Here is a 27,773-nt window from a genome sequence, read left to right as displayed (position 1 = left end):
TATATCCTGCACTAGTTGAAGTTTCTGATTGGTCTCACAATTGAGTACATTTCAGTAATCCAAATGTGTGGATGTTGGTCACAAATGTATGGATAACTGCAGTGAGGTTTGCATCTAAAAATAAGATTATAATTTCTCCCAAGTAAAGAACATAAAAGGACTCTTGTCTGTTTCTTCTTGGAAATCCAGAAACCAGCTGGGACCCAACAGGGCTTCTACCCTGCAAACTGTGTTAACATAACTTCCTCCACTGAGGGAGAAGAAAATCAAAGCTGAAAAATATAAGCAGCATAAAAAAAAGTATCCAATATGATTCTTTGAAAGATCTACACTTCACAGATTAGAATGAGCTTTCTGATTCAGCATCCAAAAATGCAGGTAAATCCCACAATGGACTTTTTTTCTAAATAACACCTCAAGACACAGACCAAAATAAAATAAAATCAACCTTTAGGAATACAATTAGTTTAGAAAGAGGTGAATTGAACCTCTGGAAAATTCTGCCAGAAAAAATAAAGCCCATTATTCTACTAAAGAAAAACTTAGAACATAAAATCAGATGGAAATTCTGAGTAGTTTGCTGAATAGGCAGTTACTGAAAACTGATCATTTCCAGAAGAAAACCAGATGTGGGAATGAAAAGTTAGCAGTCACAATTCAAATCCTAACTTTTGAAAATGTCTCTCTCTCTGGTTGAATGCAGAGCTAAAGACTCCTGCTTTAGTCCATACTGGCTTTGAAATTTTTTTGAAACTTCATACAGATTATCAGGGATTATTAGAAAAAACCCTGAAAGGTCTATTTTTAGACTCAAAGGATTCATCATATGAAGGACATTGCAGTTTTGCACAAACTAACTGTAGCTCATAACGACTTACAATTATAGTTAGTTTGTGCAACTAATTGCAATTTGTACAAACTAACCTCCATAATAAGTGAGCACTATGATCAGAAGTAGATGGTCTTCTGTGATTATATCAAAATGCAAGAGTATACCTGCTCTTGATGACTTCTAGAACCATATAACTGTATTCCTTTGTGTCCTCCCAACTGTTCTCCTTTGCAACTTTTTTTTTATTTAATTTCATTTTATTTTATTTTGCAGGAGTTACCAGATATAAAGGATGCCTAAGTTTCTTCATTGGATAGTTACCATTAAAAGAAAAAAAACAGAAGCATGTTTCAGAGGAATAAATACCAAGGAGAGAGAGGAGTTATTTAAGTTAAGAACCAATGTGGACACGAACAAATGGATATAAACTGGCCATCAACAAGTTTAGGCTCGAAATTAGGCAAAGATTTCTAACCATCAGAGGAGTGAAGTTCTGGAACAGCCTTGCAACAGGAGCAGTGTGGGCAAAAAAACCCTTAAGTCTCCTATGAATTCCAGCTGTTGCATGGGGTCAAAGTGGACTTTTGGGTATTTAGTTGTAGACCTAGTTGTAGGAATACATCTATAGTCTTTCATGTGTCTCTAAAGGTGCCGGTGAAGGTATGTGCTTAGAGCAAACAATCATCTAGATACGGAAATAACATAATGCCTTGTTTGTGAAGGTGCATTGTTAACATGAAAAGGACCTTTGAGAACACCCTAGGTGCCAAAGATAGACCGAATGGGAGCACTTTGTATTGGAAATTATCTTGACCCAGAGTGAACCTTAGGAACCTCCTGCGGGATGGGTGGATTGTGATATGAAAGTAATTGTCTTGTAGATCAAGGGCCGAGAACCTGTTCCTCGGGTCAAGAGATGGGTTTACTGCTGCCACGGTAACCATCTTGAAACGTATTTTTACAAATTTGTTGAGTGCCCTTAGATCCAGAATGGGTCTTCAACAACCATTCTTTTTCTGTATCAGGAAGTAATTGGAATAGAAACCCTTCCCTCTGTGTTGGGTGTGAACTGATTCTACAGCACCTAGTTTTAGGAGGTAGTTTGTTTCCTCGTGTAAAAGGTGCTCATGAGAAAGGTCCCTGAAGAGGGATTGTGGGGGAGGGCGGGGATCAGGGAGGGTATGAGGAGGGAGGTAAAGTGAACTGAATATCCCTGGGCGATGATCTCTTGTACCCACTTGTCTGAGGTTATACACTCCCAGTATTGATAAAAAGGAGTAAGGCGGTCACCAAATTGTTGGAGATGTTCATGTTGTTGTAGCAAATGAGACTGAGGGTAGTAACTCAGGGCCCTGGACCAGCACATCAAAATTGTTGTTTGTATGTAGCAAGTTGTGATGTTGATGACTGTGGGAAAGTCAATCTCCATTTTTGTAATCTCTGCTTCTTCCTTTGAGAATCATAATGACTCTGGTGAGGAGGAAAGTAAGTAGGCTGGGATCTCTGTGCTGTCTGGTATTTACTATGTCTTCTTCTTTGGGCAGGAGTGTAAATACCTAGAGAATGTAATTTGGCCCTAGAATCTTTTAATGTGTGGAGGGATTCGTCCATTTTTTGTGCAAACAATTTAGATCCCTCAAAAGGGAAAGCCACAGAAACGAAGCCAAGACGCTCTCTTTGTGACAACTGCCATGGAGATGGAATCAGCAGCAATATCTGCAGCATCCAGAGAAGCCTGCAATGCTATCCTTGCGAGGAGCTGACCCTCAGCAATGATTGCCTGGAATTGCTCTTTCTGATGCAACAGGTGGTGTTCAATAAAGGCGTTTAATTTAGAATAATTGGTATGGTCGTGTTTTGCCCTGAGGACTTGATAGTTAGGGATCCTAAATTGTAGGGTTGCTGAAGAATAGGATTTACGTCCAAATAAATCCAGTCACTTCCAGTCCTTATCATATGGGTGTCATTTTAGCATGGTGCTGTCTGCCACGTTCATCAACAGTGTCAACAACCAGTAAATTTGGGGAAGGGTGAGAAAACAGTAAGTCTCTGTCTTTAGAGGGAACATAATATACCGTATTTGTCCACCTTTTTGCACATCGGGGGATATTGTGGTTGGTGTCTGTCATAGTTTTCACCAGATCAAGCAGCACCTCGTTGATGGGGAGTGCAATCTTTGCTGATGACGACATCTGCAGGATGTCTAGCAATTTATGCTGTGACTCTTTGACTTCTTCAAGTGGGATTTGCAGGGAATCCACTCCCTCTTAAAGAGATCTTGAAATTGCTTGAAGTTGTCTGCTGTAATTGGTGGGGGAGGCATGACTGTGTCATCAGGAGATGATGAAGAAATGTTGGTCACTGGAGTATCTCCTCCTGTTCCTCAAAGGACTCTTCTTGAGGATCAGGAGATCTGGCTATTGAAGCTGAAGGAGATCGCCTTCCTTTATCCCTCTGGGTGATGCTAGAGGTCCTCAAAAATTATTGTCTATATGCCACCTGTAGAGGAGCGGACTCACCCCTGCTGGTCACTTCTGGGAATTAGCTCTTCCAGCGTCCTGGAGCGCCCTCTGCAGGCCAGTGGTCCGCCTGTCCTCTGGCCCCCGTGTCCCTCCCGGACCCCGGTGCCCTTTTATCTGGGGTGCTGGCAGTACACCCCTCAGTACTAGGGTCTCACCTCCCCGGGGAACCCCCACCCACTATCCCTACCTCACCTCAGAATAAGGCCACTGCCAGTCACCAACTAGCCTCCGCTCCCTGGGGCAGACTGCAGTATAGGCCACTCATCACAGGTAAGGTTGGGTTTGGACTTGCTGCCTTGGCCTAGCCCTGGGCTGCCCTCTGCAACCCCCAGTACCTCTTGGCCTCCTACTAGGCTGCAGCCTGGGGCTATCCAGGCTGGAGCTCCCCAGCTCCTCAGCCTTTCCCCAGCCCTGCTCCACCCAGGTACTCTATCTCAGCTCCCTGCAGCCAGGCCCTTCTCTCTCTGAGTGCAGAGAGAGACTGCTGAGCTCCTGGCTCCCAGCCTTTTTATACAGGCCATCTGTGGCCTAATTGGGGGGTGGCCCAGCTGCAGCCACTTCCCCCAATCAGCCAGGGTTTTACCTTGCCCAGCCCCAGCCCTCTGCAGGGCTTTTCCAACCCCTTCAGGGCCGGAGCGGGTGTTCACCTCGCTACACCACCCCAGCGTCCCAGTATGGCCACTGAGGTGGTGGAAAGGGCATGGGTGGGGGCATCGAAGGGTATCCATATTAACTGGGTGGGTGTCTCTTCTACCCTGGTGGTAGACTGAAGGTATCTGAGTTTCTACATGGCTAGCTCCTTGGTGTTGTAATGGAGAACTTGGGACAGAGAGTAAGTATAGTTGATCCCCATCATCTTCCTTGTAGTTGCCTGACAGGGTGGAAGAATCATGGATGGTGGAGTAGAATGTCTCAGTACTGCATGTAAGTCCAGGAACCTAGGTGTATTCATATCACAGTTATGTTGGTGCCTAGTAAGGGTAATTCAGGCATCTTCAAGACCATCAAGTCTTTGGGGAACCAAAATTCCTGTGGTACCAGAACAGTTGAAGTGGAGAGAGTCATCGGTACCGGTAGCCCTCTGCGTTCTGAAGAATGGCCAGCAAATGTCGCCATAGCCTTTTCCGGTGCAGGTGTACTTGGTACCAATTGTTTACAAGACTCCATCAGTGCCTTTCCCCCAGTGGTACCGATCTGCTTGAGCGTGTCTTCTTAGGGTTTTTGAGCTTACTGGTGGTACCTCCAGCCTCACAGGTTCCTAGTCGTGGGTCAGTCGGTGCCGAGGTTATTGACCGTGCCGGGGACCTCTTTCTCTTGGCTGATTCCCTACTTGGGGAACTTGTGGCCCGCTTTTTCGAGACTTCCTGAGATGAATCTAAGAATTTCCTCTTTGAAGTCACTGGACAGTATTGAGACTGATCCCATCAACATCATTGGATAGGTCTCAACGGGGAATGCTGTCCAGGGGAGGTCCCAGGCCCGGGGTTGGAGGCTGGTCGGAGTGAGCTTTCCATCATGAGCAGTCTTAATTTTAGCACATGGCTCTTTCTGCTTCTGGATTTTAATTTGAGACAAAACATGCACTTCTGAAGACACGTGTGCCTCTCCGAGGCAGCGAATGCAGCAAGAATGGCCAGCACTGACAGAAATGGCTTCCCGACAGGAAAGGCAGCGTTTAAACCCAGGAGAGCCAGGCTTTCCTTTTTTTAGGGTTCACTTCCCAAACAAAAAGAACTAGGGGAAGCTAATTTACACTCAGGAGATTAAAAAAAAATTGCACGAAGAATAGTTAAGAAATGACAAGAGAAGAAGGAATTATTAACATTAACTAACAGACGTTTTATTATTACTATGGAAAATGAGTACAAAAAAACACTAAGAATCTCTGTCAATGGGCTCTGCTAAGGCTACGCACCTCAGGCCAGGGCAGTGGAGAAGGAACTGAGGGCGGTTTGCCCTCACAGTGCTATATAGCAGCAAAGCAGAGCATGAGACTGGGAGAGGGCATGTATGGGCCAAATGGACACTGCTACCAAAAAGCTCCGATCTGAAGCGCAGGGACATGGAGACACCTAGAGTGGAGCAATCATAGGAACACTACTTGAAGAAGAACCAGGGAAAGCATAGTTAAGGTTGCATGGGCCTGGGCCTCTTTCAGCAATACCCCAATATGTCCCGTTAGCACACATACCTTTACTACGCCAATCCTACAGCTGTGGACATGAACAAGCTCTTCACATCCTTTTACAGTCCATTCACTCTCACCTACAAGACTCCATCTAACACTATTAAATGATAAAAAATGGAAAAAAGGGTTGCCCACACTACCTTCCCTATGTTCCCCTGGAGCGGCCAATAGCCAATGGTAATTATTTGGATATACTCCAGGTGGACTCAGGGTGTCAGGTGTACCTACACCAGTTGTTCTCAATCTATTTACCGTTATGGGCCACATATTCAGCTCTCTGTGTGTTATGTGGGCCACATCCACACAATATATATAGTACTTGTATAGTCCTGAGGATGTCACATGGGCCATGGGTGCTGATTGCGCCACAGGTTGAGAACCACTGACCTACACTAAATGTTGGAGGCAGTAGTTGGTAAAGGTGTGTTTGTGCTACGAGGACATATGTGGATTACTTTGAGGTGTGTGACAGAGCTGTGATTATAAAATAAGAAGATCTGTTTAACATCCTTCCATATGAGTGAGCAAAGGAAAGAGCTGGATGTGTACCTTCAGGATGTTATGTAATTAGCAGGGCACAGGGGTTATACTACGAGGGCACTGTCAGTAGGAAGATGGGAAATGAGAGCAATCTAAGCATTTATTATCTTCATGCACTTCAGGTAAAGAGAGTGTAGTCAGTGTCTGGTGTAGCTGTACTGAATGGTGAAGGAAGTAGTGAGCTCTGCTTGGTAGAGGTGTGTTTGTGAGATCTGTAGATTACTCTGAGGTATGTGACTAGAGTTGTCATTGTGATCGGAGGAGATCTGTTTTCCACCCTCTCGTGTGTAAGGAGAGGAAAGGGAACAGGTGCATGAGTACCTTTAAGATGCAGTATGCATCATTTCTATGACAAATTGTGTAAGTTATATCTGTAGCAGGTCTTGGTGCTTTTATGACAAAAGGAGCAGTGAGGCGGAATATGAGAAGATTCTAATGCTTTAATGATGGTTACATGAAATTGTAGGTTCAGATGGCATCCTGTATAAAATATACACCAGGAATAAGGCCCAGCTCATTTCTGCCCAAGTGCATATCACAACCAGTTAAGATACTGCAGAGTGGACAAAACATGATGCCAGTGCAGGCCACCTCTCTCCACCCAATCAGCCTGTGGCAGTAATCCCCACGTCATGATGTATTCCTTGCTCTCCTGCAAATTTCTGTAACTTTGTGACCCAGGAATCATCCAGAAACCACACACTGACAACCCTGGCAGCATATTTCCATGAGCAGTCAAGATACCTGCACTATCAGTTCCAAAACGGAGCACTACATGTTTGGAAAAACCACATTAATCTGCCCTGAGATCAGGATGTAGCCACTTGTGGCCCGCCCCACCAGGGGCTAGTAAAATATATATTTTCCTCAAACAACCAGTCCAAGGCTTACCTACCAGGGATAGCCCAGTGGTTTGAGCATTGGCCTGCTAAACCCAGGGTTGTGAGTTCAATCCTTGAGGGGGCCACTTAGGGATCTGGGGCAAAATCAGTACTTGGTCCTGCTAGTGAAGGCAGGGGGCTGGACTCGATGACCTTTCAAGGTCCCTTCCAGCTCTAGGAGATAGGATGTCTCCACTTATTTATTTTATTTTATTTACCATCCTTCCTTATTTCCTGCCCTCTCTGCAGCCACAACCCCTGTGCCCTGCCCTTGTCCCCCTATCCTGCCCCCCCTCCCCGCACAAAGTCTTCTGCCTTTGGTTCCTTCCCACCTGATATAACAAATATTTTGGGTAGACTGGCAGCTGACTATTTTGTTGAGTTCTCAGTAAACATCCTCATACAATAAAAACATATTACACCTCTACCTCAATATAACGCCGTCCTCGGGAGCCAAAAAAATCTTACCGCGTTATAGGTGAAACCGCGTTAGATTGAACTTGCTTTGATCCACCAGAGTGCGCAGCCCCACCCCCCGGAGCACTGCTTTACCGTGTTATATCCGAATTCGTGTTATATCGGATCGCGTTATATCGAGGCAGAGGTGTATATTATAACAGAGACTACTTGTAGCAAGAAACATTAGTTATTAAATCTTTACTGCATAGCTGTACAAAGGTTTGGACAAGAAACATCAATGAAGGGGTGTTCACCAGGGGCAATGGCATCAGCACATACACTTGAATACCCAGCCAGGCATAAAGTGGCTGTACAGAAGCCATCTCACTTTTTTTTTTTTTCTTTGTTGGGGCATGCGCAGGGTAATCCTTCAGACTACACATCTATACAAGTCAAGAAGTGAATACATTCTTAAATACAATTCACAATTTGGGTGCCCTAAAGGCTTAGTGGGTGCCAGGCACTACTTTGGGAAAAATTGACAGATTGAGACCATTTCGACCCATATCACAGCTATAGAGTGATCTCCAGCTCTGTGCAAAAAAACCCAAAAAACAACCACTAGAAATTTTTTGAAAAATGTCTGTTTTTTGGAAGGAAGTAGGGGAGTCTGATATCTCCACAACCCCTAGCTCAAAGAACCCAAATTTGGGTGGCTAATCTTGCCCTGCACCTTCCTAAGGCACACCAAATTTCAAAGGAATCTGCTTAAGCATGTTGAAATTAGAGGGCTTAAACAGGTCAACCTTTAACCAGAGTTGAAACACACCCTTAACTATAGTGGCACATGTAGTGGCAATGTAATTAAAAGACAGTCTTTGCCATATGTTCTAGCCAAATTCAAAATGAAAAGAAAGTATAAAACCTGAAAACTCTTTTGTTGTAAACTGACACTGTTGGTGAATGTAATATATTCAAAACTCACTCCTTTACCCTTGTTCTGATGTGTACCTATGCTCTGACACATCACTCTTTTAGGGATTCCCCTATCACATCTGATGTCAATAAGCAATCTGCCCAAGTTAGAGAATCATAAACTACCGATTAGGTAAATCAGTTTCGCTCCTTAACAATTCAGGATTGTCATAACACCTCACCATTTATGCACAGTAAAATAAACACGTTTAATTATGTCTCCATTATTTCACACATACAAATCAAATTTCACAAAGGGGTGTCAGCTGCAGACTGTGATGCATGCATATTTTAAATAGATATACTGTATATCGATTCAATTCTCATGTGCAATATGTGATTTCTTAGAAGTCTGATTATATGCTTAAAATTTGATTACTTTTAAACCTAAATATGTTAAATGCACATGTTTTCAATGATTAAGTCCAAGTCAGAGTTACTTCATTTTAAGTTTTTAGTGTACCATCTAATGAATGCATTGGTAGAGAAAGAGAGAGACTCTACAGCCTAGTGGTTAGGGAACTCACCTGGGATTTGGGAGAACCAAATTCAAGTCCATGCTCAAAATGAATATTTAATTACTTATACAAAGTGAAACAGCTCCAGCAAGAGAGACTGAGAAAGGGCCACCCAAGAATACCCAATAGCCTGGTGGTTAGGGCACTCACCTGGGATATGGGCTCAAGTCCCTGCTCTGCTCATTACAATCCAGGCGCATGCACCAAGCTATTGGCTATAATTAGCGGTCTACTTAAATTGCAGAGAAATCACACATTTTTTGTGGGTTGGTCACGGCATAAACAGCAAATTCCACAGATGTGTTACACACGCGTGAAATTTACTACTTATGCCATGACCAACCCGTGAAAAATGTGTGATTTCTCCACAGCATTTCTCAAACTGAGGGTCCTGACCCAAAAGTGGGCGGGAAGCCTATTGTACAGGAGTCGCCGTATTGCCACCCTCACTTCTGCGTTGCCTTCAGAGTTGGGCAGCCGGAGAGCAGCAGCTGCTGGCCAGTTGCCCAGCTCTGAAGGCAGCACCACCACCAGCAGCAACGGAGGAGCAAGGGTGGCAATACCACACCATGCCACCCTTACTTCGGCGCTGCTGTTGGCAGCAGCGCTGCCTTCAGAGCTGGGCAGCAGGAAAGTGGCAGCTGCTGACTGGGTGCCCACTTCTGAAGGCACCAAGGGGAGCGGCGGCTGCTGGCCAGATGCCCAGCTCTGAAGGCAGAGCTGCTGCCAGCAGCATCGGAGAAGTAAGGATGGCATGGTATGGTATTGCCACCCTTACTGCTGTGCTGCTGCTGGCGGCGGTGCTGCCTTCAGTGCTGGGTGCCCAGCCAGTAGCTGCCACTCTCTGGCTACCCAGCTCTGAAGGCAGCACAGAAGTAAGGGTGGCAATACCATGACCCTCCTACAATAGGCTTGCGACCCCCTTGTGGGTTGGGGTCCCCAGTTTGAGAAACACTGTGCACTTTTGTATACTTTTACCCTATAATATAAGCAGATTTCACAGGGGAGACCAGATTTCATGGTCTGTGATGCAGTTTTCACGGCTGCAAATTTGGTAGACCCCTAGCTATGATGGGATCTCTCCCTCTCTCTTGTTTTTCCACAAGAAAGGTCTGGGTTTTGCATGCTAGGGGATAGGCTGACCTGCCTTATGTGCCTAACTCCAAGAAGTGGCTCATGGCTCAAGTGGAGGGTAGCACCTCCCTCCAGCCTTTCAGACACTTAAGGCCCAGATCAATGGCAGTAAGGTGCCTAAACACCTTTGAGGATCTGGACCTAAGCCTCACCCCTTTCCTCTGCATTTCACTCATGTCTAATTTAGATGGCTCCCCGCTCAGCTTGCTGGCTTTTGATGATCCCTTCCGCAGGCACCTAACTGTCCCCATGCATTGTATGGCACCTAGGGCTTAGGTGTTGCAACACTGAGTGAAGTTCCTCTGTGGATTTAGCCCTAAATGCATAAGTCACTTTTGAAAATGAGGTTCAGGCTTCTAAATGAGGTTTTGGCACTTTTGAAAGTTTTATCCAAGATTACACTTTTCAGAAGTAATTCTATCCAAAAAAAGTAACAGTCTGGGTATTACAGATGTGGGCAACTGCTTTGATAGGAATATGATAGATCTTCTGATTTCAAAATGGCCTAATAAAAAAAAAGCAGTAGTATTTATTGAAATTGCTAGGAAACTCAGACATTTTCAGAAGGGCATTAGATGTAGCTCCATTACATCCTTTGGTTATATAGCTAGATCCCATGAAAATCCCATGAAAAGTTAGGGGAAGGCTCTAGTTTCCACTAGCCTTTATGAGCCGGAATTTGGAATGTTAATGATAAAAAAAACAAAATGCAGAAGGGAGGAAAGTAGGGGGAGAGACAGAGAGAGACCTGCAGAGATAAATAAAATAATCATCAGCAAAATCATGCAAAGTCAGCACTTTCATTGAGGTTTCATTAGTAAACAACATTGAACTTTCTGTATACTGACAAAGAGCAATCGTTTTCTATGTTGAGAAGTGTTATAAAATGCAACAGAATCCACAATAAGAGCAGAGAAATGAGGAGAATTTAATCATTGAAACTGCAGATGTAAATGAGCAAGTCAGAGAACTAAAAAAAATTTCTCCTACTGCAGATGAAAAAATGGAAAAAATTGAATAGTTAAAATAATGCTTTACACTGTGAACACTGTAGAAGCACACCCTCTTGACAACACCAGATCCTTGAACTCTGATTCCATATCTTAACTACTTTATACTTGTCTTCCCCTTCCCATCTTGGTGTATAAGAAATTGTTTGAGTATAAAAAGATAGAAAACTTATAAATATGTTTTTATTATTACTTTGCCATTCCATCTAAAAAAATATATTTCCTTAATTATTGCCGACTATAGGTTAGTAATAAATGTTACTTTAATATTATTTGAACACCACTACTTTGTAATAAATAAAAAGCCCTTTAAGGTTACTTAATTTGTTATTTCCAGTCACAGCATATCTTTTCAAATCAATACATTAGTTTCAGTTTCTCATTCCTGATTAAGTTGTCTAAAGCTTCCATAACATGTGAAACCTTTTTTCCACTCTCTATTTTTGGATACCTCTGAACTTAAATTTTTATTGCAAAGCAAGAAAAATTATAGAAGCTTCTCTGAGATGTATTAAATTTCCTCTCTCTGTGGTGTTTCTTACAAAGCTCGATTTAGAAATAAAAGTTAATTTAACAATTTTAGATTTTTTTTCAAAATTCATTCACACTGCATGCATAGTAATATTCATAATACATAAAAACCTAACACAACATCCACAACTCTATCACTTTACTATTTGAAATGTTATGCAGAAAAGAATCTTATTGATCACTGAAGCTATCTAGCTACCACGGTAACAGTATTAGTCATTGTTTTGAAAGTTGAGACCCAATGGAAACTATTTTGATATTCTCAACAACAAAATATTGCTTTTGTTTAAAAAGAAAAAAATTAAAGCAATAAGACATGATACAGTACGATGATACAGTCTTAGACAATAGCACTGCACTCAAAGTAGGATGATGGAATACAATGTCAATGTAGATATTTTTCTGTATTTAGACATCAGAATATTGTGGGCTATTAAACCAAAATATTAACTTACAGTACACAAAGACAATAATCCCAACAGGAGAGTTCTAGCTTCCTGATTATTTCTGTTGTATTTTCCCTCTAACTAATGACTGAAACCAAATTAAAAATATATTGTTTCCAAGACTTACAACCAACAAACCACTTCACACGCACTCTTTAGGCAAACACCAGTTTGTTCACTGAAAGTCACAATTTTGCTTCCCCTCCACTGTTCGTTCTGATGATCAGTTGGAAAAACAAATTACATAGAATACACCAGGAACGTAAAAATCATCCATCTTGTGGGAATCACTCTCAAAGCACTGTCAGTTTTTATACCTACCCACCTCTACAGTGTCCCTTTACATGTATTTTAAAACAATGTTTAGTGTGAGAATTAAAGCACAGTTAATTAAACTGTATTCTCCACTGAATTTAAGTATTGTCATAGAAATTATCCCACAGATGATAAATTGTGAAGACTGAGTATTAGATTTACATTTACTGAAACTGAGTCTATTACAGAACTTACCATGTGTGTCTTGTAGACTTGATTTAGGTTCTACAACATGCTGTGCTGGAGCATTCACTAAAACAGCACAAAAGAAAGAAGCTAACAACAAATGTCTTACAGTAAACAGTAACAGATGTATACATTCAAACTAGCAGATATTTACTTATACAGTAGAACCTCAGAGTTACAAACACCAGAGTTACGAACTGACCACTCAACCACACACCTCATTTGGAACCAGAAATATGCTTTCAGGCAGCAGCAGAGACCAAAGGAAAATAAAAAAAGCAAATACAGTACAGTGCTGTGAAATGTAGACTACTAAAAAAAATAAAGGGAAAGCAGCATTTTTTTCCTGTATAGTAAAGTGTCAAAGCTGCATTAACTCAATGTTCAGTTGTAAACTTTTGAAAGAACCACCATAATGTTTTGTTTAGTTACGAACATTTCAGCGTTACGAACAACCTACATGCCCAAGGTGTTTGTAACTCTGAGGTTCTACTGTAGCACATTTATAAATTAATTACGGAACATATTTCAAGGGAAAGACAACATTTTATACCAACAGAGTTTCCAAAATAGTAAAAGGTTGCTTTACTAAGGAATTGAAGTGACAGTATTATCTAGTTGCTGGAGATGGAAGAGGTAAGCCTGAAATCCTGCTCTGCCACTTAGTTGTAGGTGTAAACCTGGGCAAGTCACTCAACCTGTTTTTGTCTCTGTTTTCTAATCTGTGAAATGCTTCCTATAATAGCATAGTTTGTCCCTTGTGACAGCAGTGAGGGCCCAGGGCCAACTGATTCCAATGCATGGCTCCTTTAAGAACAAGTAGTTCCAGGAAAGCTCCCCAGACCAAGATGGGAATGGTGGCCAGAAGTCATGCCACTGAGTGTTATTAAAGCTCTTAGCTCAGTTAAAAGCAAGCCTGGAGTCAGGAGAAGATTGCAGGGAGGATCTCCTGTGGTGAACCACGATGATGGTGGGCTATGATACCCTACCAGGATTCAAGTACAACCCCAAGAAGGCTGGGCTGTGGAGACTCTGCCCTAAGGGAAGGAAGAATTTGAGTCCAGGGACCAGGGCTAGAAAAAGGCCTCAGGGAGAGGGGAAGGGATGTCTCACAAGAGGGGATCAGGGACCAGAGTGGGACTGGCAGAGCTTCTCAAGCAGAGATGCAACTGGGGATCCAAGAAAGAGCAGGAGTCAGAAGCCTTGAAACAGGGGTAAATTCGAAACCCTGAATAAGCAAGGGTAGAAGCCTGGACGGGCCAAAGGAAGAGTGTTTATTTTGTGAGGATTCAATAAATCAGGCCCTAAGAGGGAGGAATGTTATGTTCTTGGGATTCCCTTGGAGACCTTTCCACTCAGCTTATCCACAACACCTCATCCAGTTCTGGAAGAACACTTCGTTCACTTTCTGGAATTCAAAAATCTCAGTTTAGCTCCAGCTCATCACTCAGGTTACTTTATTAGGCATGTAACAGCTCTTTGCCCACACTGGTCAGGCCCAGATGCAGGGGGTTTGATACCATAATTTCAATTCATGTCACACATCACACTGTGTACATACATTCTAGCTACTAACATCTACACTTCTTACATGTGAGGTCCAATCACTATGCAGATAGCTTAAGGCAAGCTTATCAGTTCAGGCTGCTCCTGCCTAATTTGTTTACTATAAACATACCCACAATCATTAGTTTAGTTAGTTTCTGCCTCCCTTATTTTCTATAAACATATTCACAACAGTTAGTTGTTTCAGCAATTACTTGTTCGGTTTTATTCAGCAGTTACTTGTTCAGGGCTGTCTTGTCTTAAGTTGAGTCTGCTCATGTGAGCTAAGTTACCCTACAATGTTAAAACTCTTAGCCACAGGAGAACCAAGAGGGGAACTGAGATGAGGCGACTGCAGTGCCAACTCTACAGAGGTGTGCTTTGGGACTCCACCCTGCAACATCTGCCTAGATTTTAGGGCTGTAAGGTTTAACTAATTGTCTATAAAGTTATTTGAGATCCTCAGATACAAGGTGCTATCAGTGCAAAGCATTATTATAGTTGTTAAAATTGTTTGTAAATTATTGAATTTCATCTACCCTCTCAATATCTGTCCTTTGTATGCACGTGAAGTAAATCTCCACCTGCCCAAGATGCCAATAGGCAGCCAACAATAAAACTATTCAAGCTAAAGTATTTTTAAAACCCAAACCAAAAGTTGTAAAATAATTTACATTTTAAAAATTATTAAATGCCATGCTTTCATATCTCCTCCCTTCAAGTGTTCAGCTTTGTGCCTTGTAAAACCTTAATGTTGCAAGTCTGTGCAGGTTTGACACACAACAGAAAAGAGGCAAAGAACCAGCAGCACTGACACAATATGAAGTACAGTTAAATTGCAAGTGCTGATTTGATTTTTAAAATAAAATTTGTGAAGTTCAAGTATCAATTTGTAATGTACTGTACCATATGTACTAAGATAATTGTATTTTAGCATTTTATATTAGGATAACTGAACCAAAATGTTAGACTCAGAAGTAGAATCAACCTAATTTATAGCCTTTTCTTATAGCCTGCACTTACCATCATGTGGTTTGACGCTTACTAGTGATTTTGTGGACAATTCTTTTATCTGAAACAGAAAAATTTACCATAAGGTGAGGACACAGTTAGAAATGGATGCCATAAGACTGAATAAAATAATTGTCCTAAAATACAAAGCCTCAAATGAAAATTAAATTAAATTATAAAGACTAACAAAATTTCCACTATTGACAAAAAACAGGATGACAGGAATGATTATTTAAAATGCTACACAGATGAAGAAATTTTGTTTTCATTGGACTCCGCCTCATTCAACACTCAAGCTGCAGAGTGCTCAGTGAATGATGACCCGGCAATGTGGGAGGGTCTCAGAGCTCACACTCCAGACCAAGCCCAGAAATCTACACAGCAATGAAACTGCCCCATAGCCTGAGCCCCATGAGCCCAATTCGGCTGGCATGGGCCAGCCGGGATGTTTTCTCTGCTATGTAGACATATCTTGTATGCCATTCGACCATGCAATGAAATAGGCAGGGTTCCTAAGGGTACCTGTATCATTTACTACATTATACTATCATTTACTACATGCTGTATTTCCAACTTCTGCAGTGGGGCTTGAAGTCCAGCCCCAATCCAACAAAGCACTTAAGCACATGCTTAATTTTAAGTGTGGGAAAAGTCCCACTGACTTCCTCTGGTCCCCAGCCATACTCACTACACAATTTAGCCTCAGTCGCCACCCAGCCTGTGCAATGAACAAAGATGGGGTTCTGCAGAAAAACATTTAGATAATCATTAAGGTTAAGATTCTGTCACGGGTATTTTAATAAAAGTCAAGGGAAGGTCGCAGGAAATAAACAACAATTCACAGAAGCCTGAGACCTGTCCCTGACTTTTACTAAAAAAATCCTGGTGTGGGGGGGACTAACAGTTGGAGCACTGCCAGGGGCTGAGCTTCGGAGCTGCTCCAGCATCACGACTGCTCCTGCAGCAGTGGCTGACTGCCACTGCTCCAGCCACGGAGGGCTGACCCAGCCCCAGCCGCTGCTTCAGCCCTGGGGCTGCTGCTCCGGAATCCCTGGGGCTGACTGCCGGCCCCTGCTCTGGCATCCCCAGAGCTGACAGTTGCTCCAGCCCTGCCCCTGCAGAAGCAGTTGTGGAGGTCCTGGAAAGTCACGGAATCTCTGACCTCCATGACAGAATCGTACCCTTAATAATCATATAATTAAAAAGGTGTCCTGGGCCCCAGTTGAGCAAAGCACTTAAGCCTGTGTCATATTTAATGTATAAGTGACAGGGGACAGATCTAAATTTGCTCAGGTACATAAAGGTTGATCACATATAGCAAGAGTTCTTCAAGATGGTCTCTACAAATTCCCACTTTTGGGATGTGCTGACGGTGCTTGGTGCACCCCACGCACGGGAATGTGCAGAGACTGCTTGAAGAACCATAACGTTAGCATTTCTAGACTTTTGAGGCCTTCATTATGAAACTCTGAAGTTCTTGTAATACAGTTCTTTGCAAGGAACTTCTCAGGTTTCTAAAAGCAAAAAATAAATTAAAAACAATTATCATTTAGAGCTATTTGCTAGACAACAGTAGAACACGGCGTCCTGCATAATTTTTTTACTCAATAAACCAGGGCTATAAATGAATGTTTCTGAAGTATGTCTTATGTCTATTTCTTTCTAGTCAAGTCTCATTTAATTTCATCATGAAGGTTAGTTATATTCATTTAAATTCATCATCACATTCCTTTATAAACCCATTCTGATTTTGATCAATCTGTATCTATAAAAGTGCTCTTATTTTGTTCCTCGTAAATTTCCTGGTAGAGAGTCAGACTTGAACTTTTAAACTTCTCAATATTTTCCTTGATCCTTTTAAAATATTGGTATCATGTTCAGTTCTCTTTAGTCCCTCATCCTATTTCCAGTGATGATTTCCAAATTCTTAATGCTACTTTTTAATTCGCTTGATATCTTCCTGTAAAATATACTACAGTATTCATTTTCCTACTGACACATTCTTCCATCCTTGGCACATCCAACCCATCAAAGGTCTCAACTCATAGTGCGTCACCTGAATGGTACCTCCTTTCATGATCTATCCAGTCTAGCTTCCAGTTTCTCTCAGCAATCTCATCTGCTGTTCAAGCCCTTCCACTTTGAGGAACTTGGACCTTCATAGTTGCCTTTCAAAAATGGAGCCTTGAGATCCTTTATGAGACATTTTATAAACCAGGTAATGCTGATTTTCTTTGGAGATGTCACTTTTCTTGTACGGAGTTTGTCTGAGCCTAAGTACTCTTCTACATCTCCTTCTCTGAATATACTATTGAATTGTATTTTATTTATTGCTCAATAGGTTTCTGACTTTCAGCTGTAATTTTTTGTTATGGAAGATGACTTAAGAGTTGCCACTTGCTAACCAGACACACAAATCTTGGCCCCAATTGTGCAAAGACTTATGCATGTGCTTAAAATTAACCACTTTCTGAAGTCTGCAAAAATCAGACTCTTGTTGATAAGCACATACACTTTAACACATAGATACATTAATAGATTTTTAAAGCCAGAAGGGACCATTATGATGATCTAGACTGATCTCCTGCATAACACAGGCCATACAACCTCACCCAGTAATTTCTGCATCAAGCCCATAAACTGTTTGAACTATAGTATCTCTTTTAGAAATATATCTAGTCTTGATTTAAAGACGTGACGTGATGCAGAATCCATCACATTCCTAGGTTAGCTGTTTCAATGATTCATTATCCTCATGGTCAAAAAATTGTGCTTTATTTCTAGTCTGAATTTATCTAGCTTCAGATTCTAGCCATTAGATCTCATTATGCCTTTTTCTCAGAAATTAGAGCAGTGTCTACTCTCAGAAATCTCTTCCCATGTAGATTCTTGTAGACCATGACCAACTCAACTCTTAACCTTCTCTTGGATAAACTAAATAGACTGAGCTTGTTAAGTCTCTCAATGTGAAGTATGTTTTCCAAACCTCAAATCACTACCGTTGATCTTTCCTGAGCCCTTTCCAATTTGATAAATCTATGAATGGGATTATCTGATGGGGTTGACTGCAACAACAGGAGACTGAATTTGATGACCCAGGCGGACCCTTTTAGAAGTATGGCCACCAAAACTGGTCACAGTATTCCAGTAATGATCTCACCAATGCCACTTACAGAGGTAATACCACCAATTCAAATTTTAGAAGAATATTGATTTATGAAAATTGGAAATTCATCCACAGATTACAGTATTTAAAAAAAAAAAAATCTCTTCTCACATGCCCAAGGTTTTAGATACCCAAGAATACTTTATAAAACAGACCTGCTGTTTTTGAGAAATAATCAGCTCGTTCTGTTCCTGAAGCCTCTGCCCTAGCTCCTCTATCCTTTTCTTATAGAAGATGTTACTTGCATTTAGGTCCTCTGTCATTGATGATTTAAGCTTCTCAATCTGTGACAGTAGCTAGAAAACAAACCGTTGAAAAGTAACTAATTGTAAATATTACATAAAATTAGGGTTGTTGATTAATCAGAGTTAACTCACGTGATTAACTAAAAATAATTAATCGTGATTAATCATAGTTTTAATCGCACTGTTAAACAATAGAATACTAACTGAAATGAAATTAAATATTTTGGATGTTTTTCTACATTTTCATATATATTGTATTCTGTGTTGTAATTGAAATCAAAGTGTATAGTATTTTTGATTACAAATATTTGCACTGTAAAAATGATAAAAGAAATAGTATTTTTCAATTCACCTCATACAAGTACTGTAGTGCAATCTCTTTACTGTGAAAGTGCAACTTACAAGTGTGGATTTTTTTTTGCTACATAACTGCACTCAAAAACAAAACAATATAAAACTTCAGAGCCTACAAGTCCATTCAGCCAATCACTAAGACAAACAAGTTTGTTTACATTTACGAGAGATAATGCTGCCCTCTTCTTATTTACAATGTCACCAGAAAGTGAGAACAGGCACTTTTGTAGCTAGCACTGCAAGGTATTTAGGTGCCAGATATGCTATGCCATATTCCAATGCCCCTTCATGTTTTGGCCTCCATTCCAGAGGACAAGCTTCCATGTTGATGACGCTTGTTAAAAAATAATGTATTAATTAAATTTGTGACTGAACTCCTTGGGGAGAACTGTATGTCCCCTGCTGTTTTACCCGCATTCTGTCATATATTTCATGTTATAGCAGTCTCGGATGATGACCCAGCATATGTTGTTCATTTTAAAAACACTTTCACTGCAGATTTCACAAAATGCAAAGAAGATACTAATATGAGATTTCTAAAGATAACTACAGCACTCACCCAAGGTTTAAGAATCTGAAGTGCCTTTCAAAATCTGAGAGAGACAAGGTGTGGGGCATGCTTTCTGAAGTCTTAAAAGAGCAACACTCAGATGTGGAAATTACAGAACCCGAACCACCTAAAAAGAAAATTAACCTTCTGCTGGTGGCATCTGACTCAGATAATGAAAATGAAGAGGCGTCGGTCCGCACTGCTTTGGATTGTTATCGAGCAGAACCCATCATCAACATGGACGCATGTCCCCTGGAATGGTGGTTGAAGCAGGAAGGGACATATGAATCTTTAGCGCATCTGGAACATAAATATTTTGCAATGCCGGCTACAACAGTGCCATGTGAATGTCTGTTCTTACTTTCAGGTGACATTGTAAACAAGAAGTGGGCAGCATTATCTCCTGCAATGTAAACAAACTTTTTTGTCTGAATGATTATCTGAACAAGAAGTAGGACTGAGTGGACTTGCAGGCTCTAAAATTTTACAGTTTTATTTTTGAATGCAGGTTTTTTTGTACATAATTCTACATTTGTAAGTTCAACTTTCATGATAAAGAGACTGCACTACAGTACTTGTATTAGGTGAACTGAAAAATACCGTTTCTTTTGTTTTTTTACAGTGCAAATTACTTGTAATCAAAAATAAATATAAAGTGAGCACTGTACCGTTTGTATTCTGTGTTGTAATTGAAATCAATATATTTGAAAATGTAGAAAACATCCAAAAATATTTAAATAAATGGTATTCTATTACTGTTTAACAGTGCAATTAATCACAATTAATTTTTTAATCGCTTGACAGCCCTACATAAAATATTTTATTATATAGTTTACACAAGCAAGGTTTTGGTTCAAATCCTTCTCTTTATGGCCCTGTGTAAATGAGTTTCTCTAGGCTGCCCCCTTCTACTCTAATTTAGCCACTCCCTTCTCTGGACTTCCTCCCACTTGACTACAGCATCCTCTTTTTAAACCTCCCCATTCCTATCACACAGGATTGGCAGGAGAGGAGGGGTGGGGCTACTTTAGAACACACAGCCTCAGTAGCCCTTTCCCTGTCAGTGCAGGGTTTGAGTGCTCGGTCACACCCTAATTCAAGAAAGTACTTAAGCATGCGTGACTTCAATGGGGTTCATGCATGTGTTGTGGTGCTTTCCTGAATAGGAGATGCTTTTTCTGAATCAGGGCCTATATCATTTTTCATTTACACACAGAGTATTAAAAAACACAGAACGCAGTAAGGGATGTGCATATACATTATGGACATGGTCTGAAAGTAAGACCTACAGGGAAATGTATATGACTAGATAAAGAAAATTATTTACAGTTAGCATTATTTGCTGCCATGGGTATTTTAGAAATAATAGTTGGGAATCTGGGCAATGAACACAATGGGCTTGATTCAGGATCAGCGCTGAGTACGGGGCAGCATGCAGTGACAAACCCCATAAGGAATACACACAATTTTCCCCCTCCCCTACTCTTGTACCCAGTGAATGTGTGTAAGAAATGTACTATATCCCTTTTCAGGGTGTTGCATGACGCTTCCCTGCTGCTTGCTTGCTTGCTGGGGGAGAAGTAGTAATAGCCATGCAGCCCCTGATCTTCCCATTTTTGATCTGGACAGTTCCAGATCATGGCTATGCAGCCGAATGGGACATGAAGGGAGGAGGAGGAAGGAAAGATAGAAACTTAGAGCAGGAATGAGAGGAAAAAATAACTAGAAGAAAAAAAGATAAAGACTGAGGAAGAGACAAAGAAAAAGTAAAATATGAGAATTAATGCAAAAATCAAATTCCATTACAATGTTTTTCCTGGAACAAGAAAAGCTCAAAGGATTCAGGACTAGAGAGACACAATGGGGGAAAAAGGGGAGGATGGAGGGAGGAATTTGAGATTCACGGCTGGAAAAGGTTGGAGATCCTCCCCCCCCCCCCCCCCCCCGTTGGCCCATCAGGATAAATGAGAGCTACATATTGCCATTTTATTTTGCACATTATATTAACTACCTAGTATGCAAACACACTATATAGTACATTCTGCACATAGCTGAAAAAAATGTTTAACTCTTCAGGGCATGGACTCAGTCTCTCTGTGTTTCCACAGGTTCTTTAACAGCAGGACCCTGATCCTGACTGCTATCTCTGGGCACTACCATAAAAGAAATAGAGAAATAATAAATAATGCTATATACTAAAAGAATGTATTTTGAACATAAATTCTGAATATCTAGGATTTCTAATCTGTCAGACGTTGCAAACTGTATGAGTAGCATTGAGAGAGTGTGGTGTTTGCTTCTATTTCACTGGCTTAAAAATAGGTTGTTGGTATAAGCACATTGCTATGCAATCTTACCTGGCACCTTTCTTTTTCATGTTCTTGATGAAGGGCTTGTATTCTGGAAGTCCACTTACTTTCCTATAACGAAAGTAAATGTTCATTTAAAGATTTTGTTTGTATTAAAAATTGGTTAATAATGAAGCTGAATTACATTATATCAGCATAAAAGATTATTAATACTGCAGCATTTCAGTAACCCCTTCCTTATGACAAACAGTAATTGAAGTGTCTCGTAATTGAAGTGTCTCATATGTTTGAGTGTGTTATATGTTATTAATCAAACTGGAAATTATGTATTCATAGGATCCTGGACATACAAGTCCTGTCTCTCTCATTTGACAAAATATAAAGTTACAATGATATATTTCATTTTGCTAATAACAAACATATGAGTAGTTTTTTTTCTAAATAACAAATTCAAACACTGGTTAATGGAGTTTATAGTGACAATGAAATAAAACACCTTAACTTGTGAAAGATGGAGTATACTTCCCTTTGTGGGAAGAACTGAACAAATTCCACCATGAATTTTCTTCGACTAAAAGAAGGGGGGGGGGGGGAGAACCCATCACTAAAATTTTCTAACATCTCAGAGTTTCTTATCATTTGTTCAATTTTTAAATGTATTTTTCCAAAGCAACACCAGGATCAAGAAGGCACAAATGATTCCTTCCGCCAATGAACTCCACCCAGAACATATAGGGCATAGGTGAGAATCCCAGGCCAATGTGCAGTGAATCAGAAAAGAAAAAAATTACTTTAGGAAATGAGAATTACAGAAAATTTACTCTGAATTTTACATTCTTATTTGTAGAAGTACAAACATAAAGACTAGCAGTAGTGATCACTATATTGTATATTCATCTTTACATCAGAGTACTACCTGTTTTTCAAGAAGTTGCATCATATTCTGATAATCCTGATCATTCTGAGGTCTCTCTTCTGTAAATTCATGGCTGTCTTTTAAAGTGCCTAAATTGGATTTCAGTTGAATATTGGACTTCTGTAATTCTAACAATTGCTAAGAGGAAAAATATCTGTTAAAAACCCAGCATATAGTCAAGAAATTATTATAACTGTTTAAAGAGTTGGTGTATGCATCAGACTCTCCCAACAAATGTTTCTAAGCAGTAAAAATTTATCAGTTTTACTGCGATTACAAGGATGCAGGTTAGGAACTAGTATCAACAAACTAAAAGCAGTTCTACTAAATTCACGCACATTGCTTTTCTGATGTGCCTGGACACTCACAGATTTATCCATCATCAGAACTTTTGGAAATACAACTTTTGATCTTTGTGACATCACCCCATGCAGTTCTACTCTCTCAGGACCTTGCTACGGAGGCTGTTCCTCCTCTTCTATGACACTCATAATCACCTAAACTTGGTAGGTGCCTCCAGACAGTAATGATAAAATACTAACCAATTGCAAAACAAGAACTCAGTGGTTCAGGATTAAGAAAAGAGTAACATGTAACTTGTAGGCAGGATTCCTTCATACAAATGAGTGCAATTCAGAAAAGAACTTAAAACATTTTGGAATTAAGGAGACAATACCAGAATATAACCATTAATTAATTAACTAATATTTTTTAAGTTTTACATAAGAACAGCTCTTATAATGTTAACATCATGATAGTGACCTCCTTTGTAAAGGGCTTTGAGATCTGCTGATGAAAAGCATTATATAAGAGCTAGGTATCTTATTATATGTTTCAAATAACAAACCAAGATCAGTTCATTACAGACAATATTAACAGAAATTCCATATTTAAATCACTTACATTTTCTAATGCAGTATTCTTTGTAGCTAATTCTTTAAACTCCTTCATAAACATCTCTTTTACTTTCTCTATTTCATCAGCCAATTTCTCTTTTTCTTCCTCTTTCCATTTATGAAAAGATTGCAGAATTTCTTCTTCTTTTGATCTTTGATGTTCATATTCCTGAAATTATTTTAAAATGTTACTCTAAGAATTCTCTCACTCTGTTCTCACATACAAAACAATGCAACATTAAAAATGGCAAAGGTAATAGCTAAGCTATATGAGCCAAATGGTAACTTCTGTAAAATACTGTGACATCAATTTTTAAGCAGAACTTCTGAGTGAAACCAATTATTTGAACCAGTATTTTTTCCCTTCTCTAAATAAACAATTGCAGCTCCTACAGGCACTTGTGTATATAAAGGAATTTTGCCTAAATATTGCATCACATTCCTCTCTTAACCTTCAACCTGTAAGCTTTTGTTTTGCATTTATCACTCATGCTGTCCTTAACTCTTGTCTGAATAAGTCAATGGGAAGTTCTGCTTAAAAACAGAGGCCCATTTCCTTCAAATATATTGAAATTAATACTAGTTAATATATTTTAACCACAAAAGTTTAAGGCTACAAAGCCTGACCAATTTGCGTAATTTACAGACTTGAAAAAAAAATTCATATTACCTGTCTGGTTCTTGCTTACACGCTCAGAGTCTAACTGATCACGATATGTGCGGTTGGGAAGGAATTTTCCCCCAGCTCCGATTGGCAGGAACCTTGGGGGGTTTTCACCTTCCCCTGCAGCATGGAGTGCGGGTTACTTGGTGGTATTATGTGGGTATATCTCACTTGGTCAATTCCCTGCCACTGCATGGGCCTCTTGCACTAGTGCACCTTGGCTCCTCCTATTCTCTGCCCATGCACATAATAGTTTAGTCTCCCGTGGTCTCTAATGAGTTGGTCTAATTTCAGTTGTTGGGGTTATTATATGGGTATTGGCTGATACTGGTGGCTTGTGATATACAGGAGGTCAGACTAGATAATTTGGTGGTCCCTTCTGACCTTAAAGTAAGCTAAATATAAGTCAACAAAGTAACATGGCTGCAAAAAAAGCAAACATCATTCTAGGATGTATTAGTTGAAATATTGTAAGCAAGATACGAGAAGGAATTCTTCCACTCCACTCTGGGCTGATTAGGCCTCAACTGGAGTACTGTGTCCAGTTCTGGGCACCACATTTCAGGAAAGATGTGGACAAATTGGAGAAAGTCCAGAGAAGAGCATCAAAAACGATTAAAGATCTAGAAAACATGATCTATGAGGGAAGATTGAAAAAATTGGGTTTGTTTAGTCTGGAGAAGAGAAGACAGAGAGGACATGATAACAGTTTTCAAGTACATAAAAGGTTGTTACAAGGAGGAGGGAGAAAAATTGTTCTCCTTAACCTCTGAGGATAGGACAAGAAGCAATGGGCTTAAATTGCAGCAAGGGAGGTTTGGGTTGGACATTAGGAAAAACTTCCTGTCAGGGTGGTTAAGCACTGGAATAAATTGCCTAGGGAGGTTGTGGAATCTCCATCACTGGAGATTTTTAAGAGCAGGTTAGACAAACACCTGCCAGGGATGGTCTGTATAATACAGGGATCAGCAACCTTTGGCACGCAGCCTGTCAGGGAAATCCGCTGGTGGGCTGGGATGGTTTGTTTACCTGCAGCGTCCGCAGGTTCGGCCGATCACAGCTCCCACTGGCCGCGGTTCGCCGTTCCAGGCCAATGGGGGCTGCGGGAAGCAGTGCAGGACAAGGGATGTGCTGGCCGCCACTTCCCTGCTGGCCTGGAACGGCAAACCGTGGCCAGTGGGAGCTGCGATCGGCCGAACCTGCGGACACTGCAGGTAAACAAACCATCCCAGCCCGCCAGCGAATTTCCCTGATGGGCTGCATGCCAAAGGTTGACAATCCCTGATATAATACTTAGTCCTGCCATGAATGCAATGGACTGGACTAGATGACGTCTCGAGGTCCCTTCCAGAATTCTCTGACTCTATGGGTTCAATTGTTACTATGTTATCAAGCAAACTATAACCCAATATTAATGAAACACATTACCAGAGAAAAACATTCAATCAATCCATCAGAACCAGCAAAATAAAAGCAAAAATAATGGCATTGAGTAATCATCATTCCCTTGATGTGGAGTCCTACGAAATCCACATTTTTACAGCAAAAGCTCGCGCAAGGTGCCCTCACAACTTTAAGTGAGAAAAATAATTTTAAAATAAATATACAAAAGAATTGGGCTAAACAGGGTAACTCTGGCTATCAGTAAATATAGCTGTCACTCACATATACAGATTGTAAGGAAGGGGGAACTTGAAATCTCAGGCTTGATAATGACTTATACAGACTTTCAACTTAAAGTCATTGCTTTTAACAGAGTACTAGGAGAATAGTGACCAAAAAAGCAATCGCTGTCTGGTAGCTTTTCAGTGCTTACTGTATATGAAACAAACTGGTGGGCTCAGTGTTGTAAGTGGCCAAGTGCCCTCCAACACATGCTTGTAGGGGATATCAAGGCAATGACTGCAAGGATAGTAGAAATGGCAGAAACAGCTCATAATGAGAAAGGTTTGTTCTTCTGGTACTGTACATACCATGAAGTTCTCTGTTCTTCTATACTAACAAGGACAGTTTCAAGGCTGGTGCATTCACCTTGAGGCAGTTGTTAGATATGAATAATGTGGGGGAAGCCCTGAGAAGGACTGGAAGTCCCCTACCTCCATGATGCTGATATCCTGGAACTCCTCCTCAGAAATAAGGGTCTCTTCTTTCATAACATCTGGATCGTGCTGGGCAGACCCTCTCACTCCTCTGGTGTTAGTAGGGGGGCTACTGCAGTCGGATGTAGGCCCCTAGTTCAGAGTTACTTCTGTTCCCACTCAATATGGCTTGTCAGACCTCCACATGGAAGTGGGGGGCGGGGCAGCACACTCTGAGCAGAACAGCCTCACTATTAGGGCAGTACTGGAGCTGAGCAGGAAGGGGATTTCTTCCCTTTCCTCCATGGTATTTGTAGGCTTTCATATTGCTTCTTCTGCTCCACAGGAACTCTGGTGCCATCTAAGGCCCAGAAATTAAGATATCACTTCACAGAAAAGATGCCAGCTGCAGCTACCCAGCAGGGGCATGATACCTGGGCAAGTTCTTGTGAGCCTACAGATGGAATCAGGGATGGAGACAAAAATCTTCATTCTGGATTGGTTGTCACCTGGCAGAGTGACACACACCCGGCATACACAGCATCATGGAAACCATACTGCCACCTTCAGGGGATAAAGCTTATTTTAGCCCATTTCTATTGCTTTTTATTAAGTAGCTTTCTTCCACCAGAAAGTTTCTAGTTTTGTTAGTATAGTTGGGTGAATTTTACTGAGGTGGGTAAAATTATTCAACAAATAAAGATATGTTTTGTTATTCTACTCACTATCCTTGTGCCTTACATATCAAATGCAACTTTGCTTTCTCAGTATTACTCTGCCTAACTGTCCTTGTTTCAAAGGTATAAACAAACAGGGAACTGAATAGCTAACATTTTTGTGGATTTTCTAATGGTTAAGCTAAAATATTTATCTATCGAAATGATTTGTTATTAAATACATATTGGGAGCATCATTAAATTAAGGTCCCACATGCTTTGTAATAGGATTGACCTAATTATACAGAAAAAAAACCACAACTGTTGTGTCTGAAGTATTCGGATATGACAGACTGGAAATTTTGCTGCAGCTTCAAGTAATTTTTTTTAAATGGATTACTATTACTTTAAAATCAAATCAAATCATACTATCCAATCAGTATCATTGGTGCTATTTAATTTGGTATTAAAAAACGATGTATTTTATTGCTGCCCCTTACATTTTCAGTTTTTTTGTACACTGCAGAATTTTGTACCAAACGTAGAAAACTACATTCTAGAAGTTCTCAGGGGAACCTGAATGCTTAAGTAAAAGACAGATGGGGCTTTTGGCACTTGGGAAGGCATAGGAGATAGTTTGGGGTTGCAAGATAAGCACATTATAGCAGGAAATAGTTATCAACAATGACATTTTAAACTACTGCCATTGGATTTCAGAGCTAAATGGGGCAGTTCACGTGTCTGCAGAGCTATTGTTTCAGGCTGTCTGCAGACTCAGGCAGATATGCCTAACACAGTTACACAGTCCCATTTAAAAATTCTCATTGCAACCATAGGGCTAGAAATTTATTTTAAAAAAATGAAAGCTTAAATTCATGAGGAAATTATGTGGTAAATTCTGCATCT

The 27,773-nt window shown here is 40.6% G+C and overlaps 1 protein-coding gene across 1 annotated transcript in view; it reads right to left on the bottom strand.

Moving 5' to 3' along the window:
- DZIP1 (DAZ interacting zinc finger protein 1) overlaps positions 1-27,773 on the bottom strand; it is a 69,338-nt gene that overhangs the window by 29,558 nt on the left and 12,007 nt on the right. Inside the window, exons 4-9 of the mRNA XM_065423298.1 lie at positions 23,477-23,638; positions 22,574-22,711; positions 21,706-21,768; positions 18,355-18,495; positions 15,046-15,094; positions 12,487-12,543 (exon numbers count right to left, since the gene is read on the bottom strand). Coding sequence (XP_065279370.1) covers positions 12,487-12,543; positions 15,046-15,094; positions 18,355-18,495; positions 21,706-21,768; positions 22,574-22,711; positions 23,477-23,638 — 610 coding nt within the window. The remainder of the gene's footprint in view (positions 1-12,486; positions 12,544-15,045; positions 15,095-18,354; positions 18,496-21,705; positions 21,769-22,573; positions 22,712-23,476; positions 23,639-27,773) is intronic.

The sequence above is a fragment of the Emys orbicularis genome, chromosome 1 (assembly GCF_028017835.1).
Source record: "Emys orbicularis isolate rEmyOrb1 chromosome 1, rEmyOrb1.hap1, whole genome shotgun sequence".
Lineage (NCBI taxonomy): Eukaryota > Metazoa > Chordata > Testudines > Emydidae > Emys > Emys orbicularis.
Note: the sequence above shows the minus strand (reverse complement) of the source record. Positions and strands in the feature narration are given on the sequence as shown.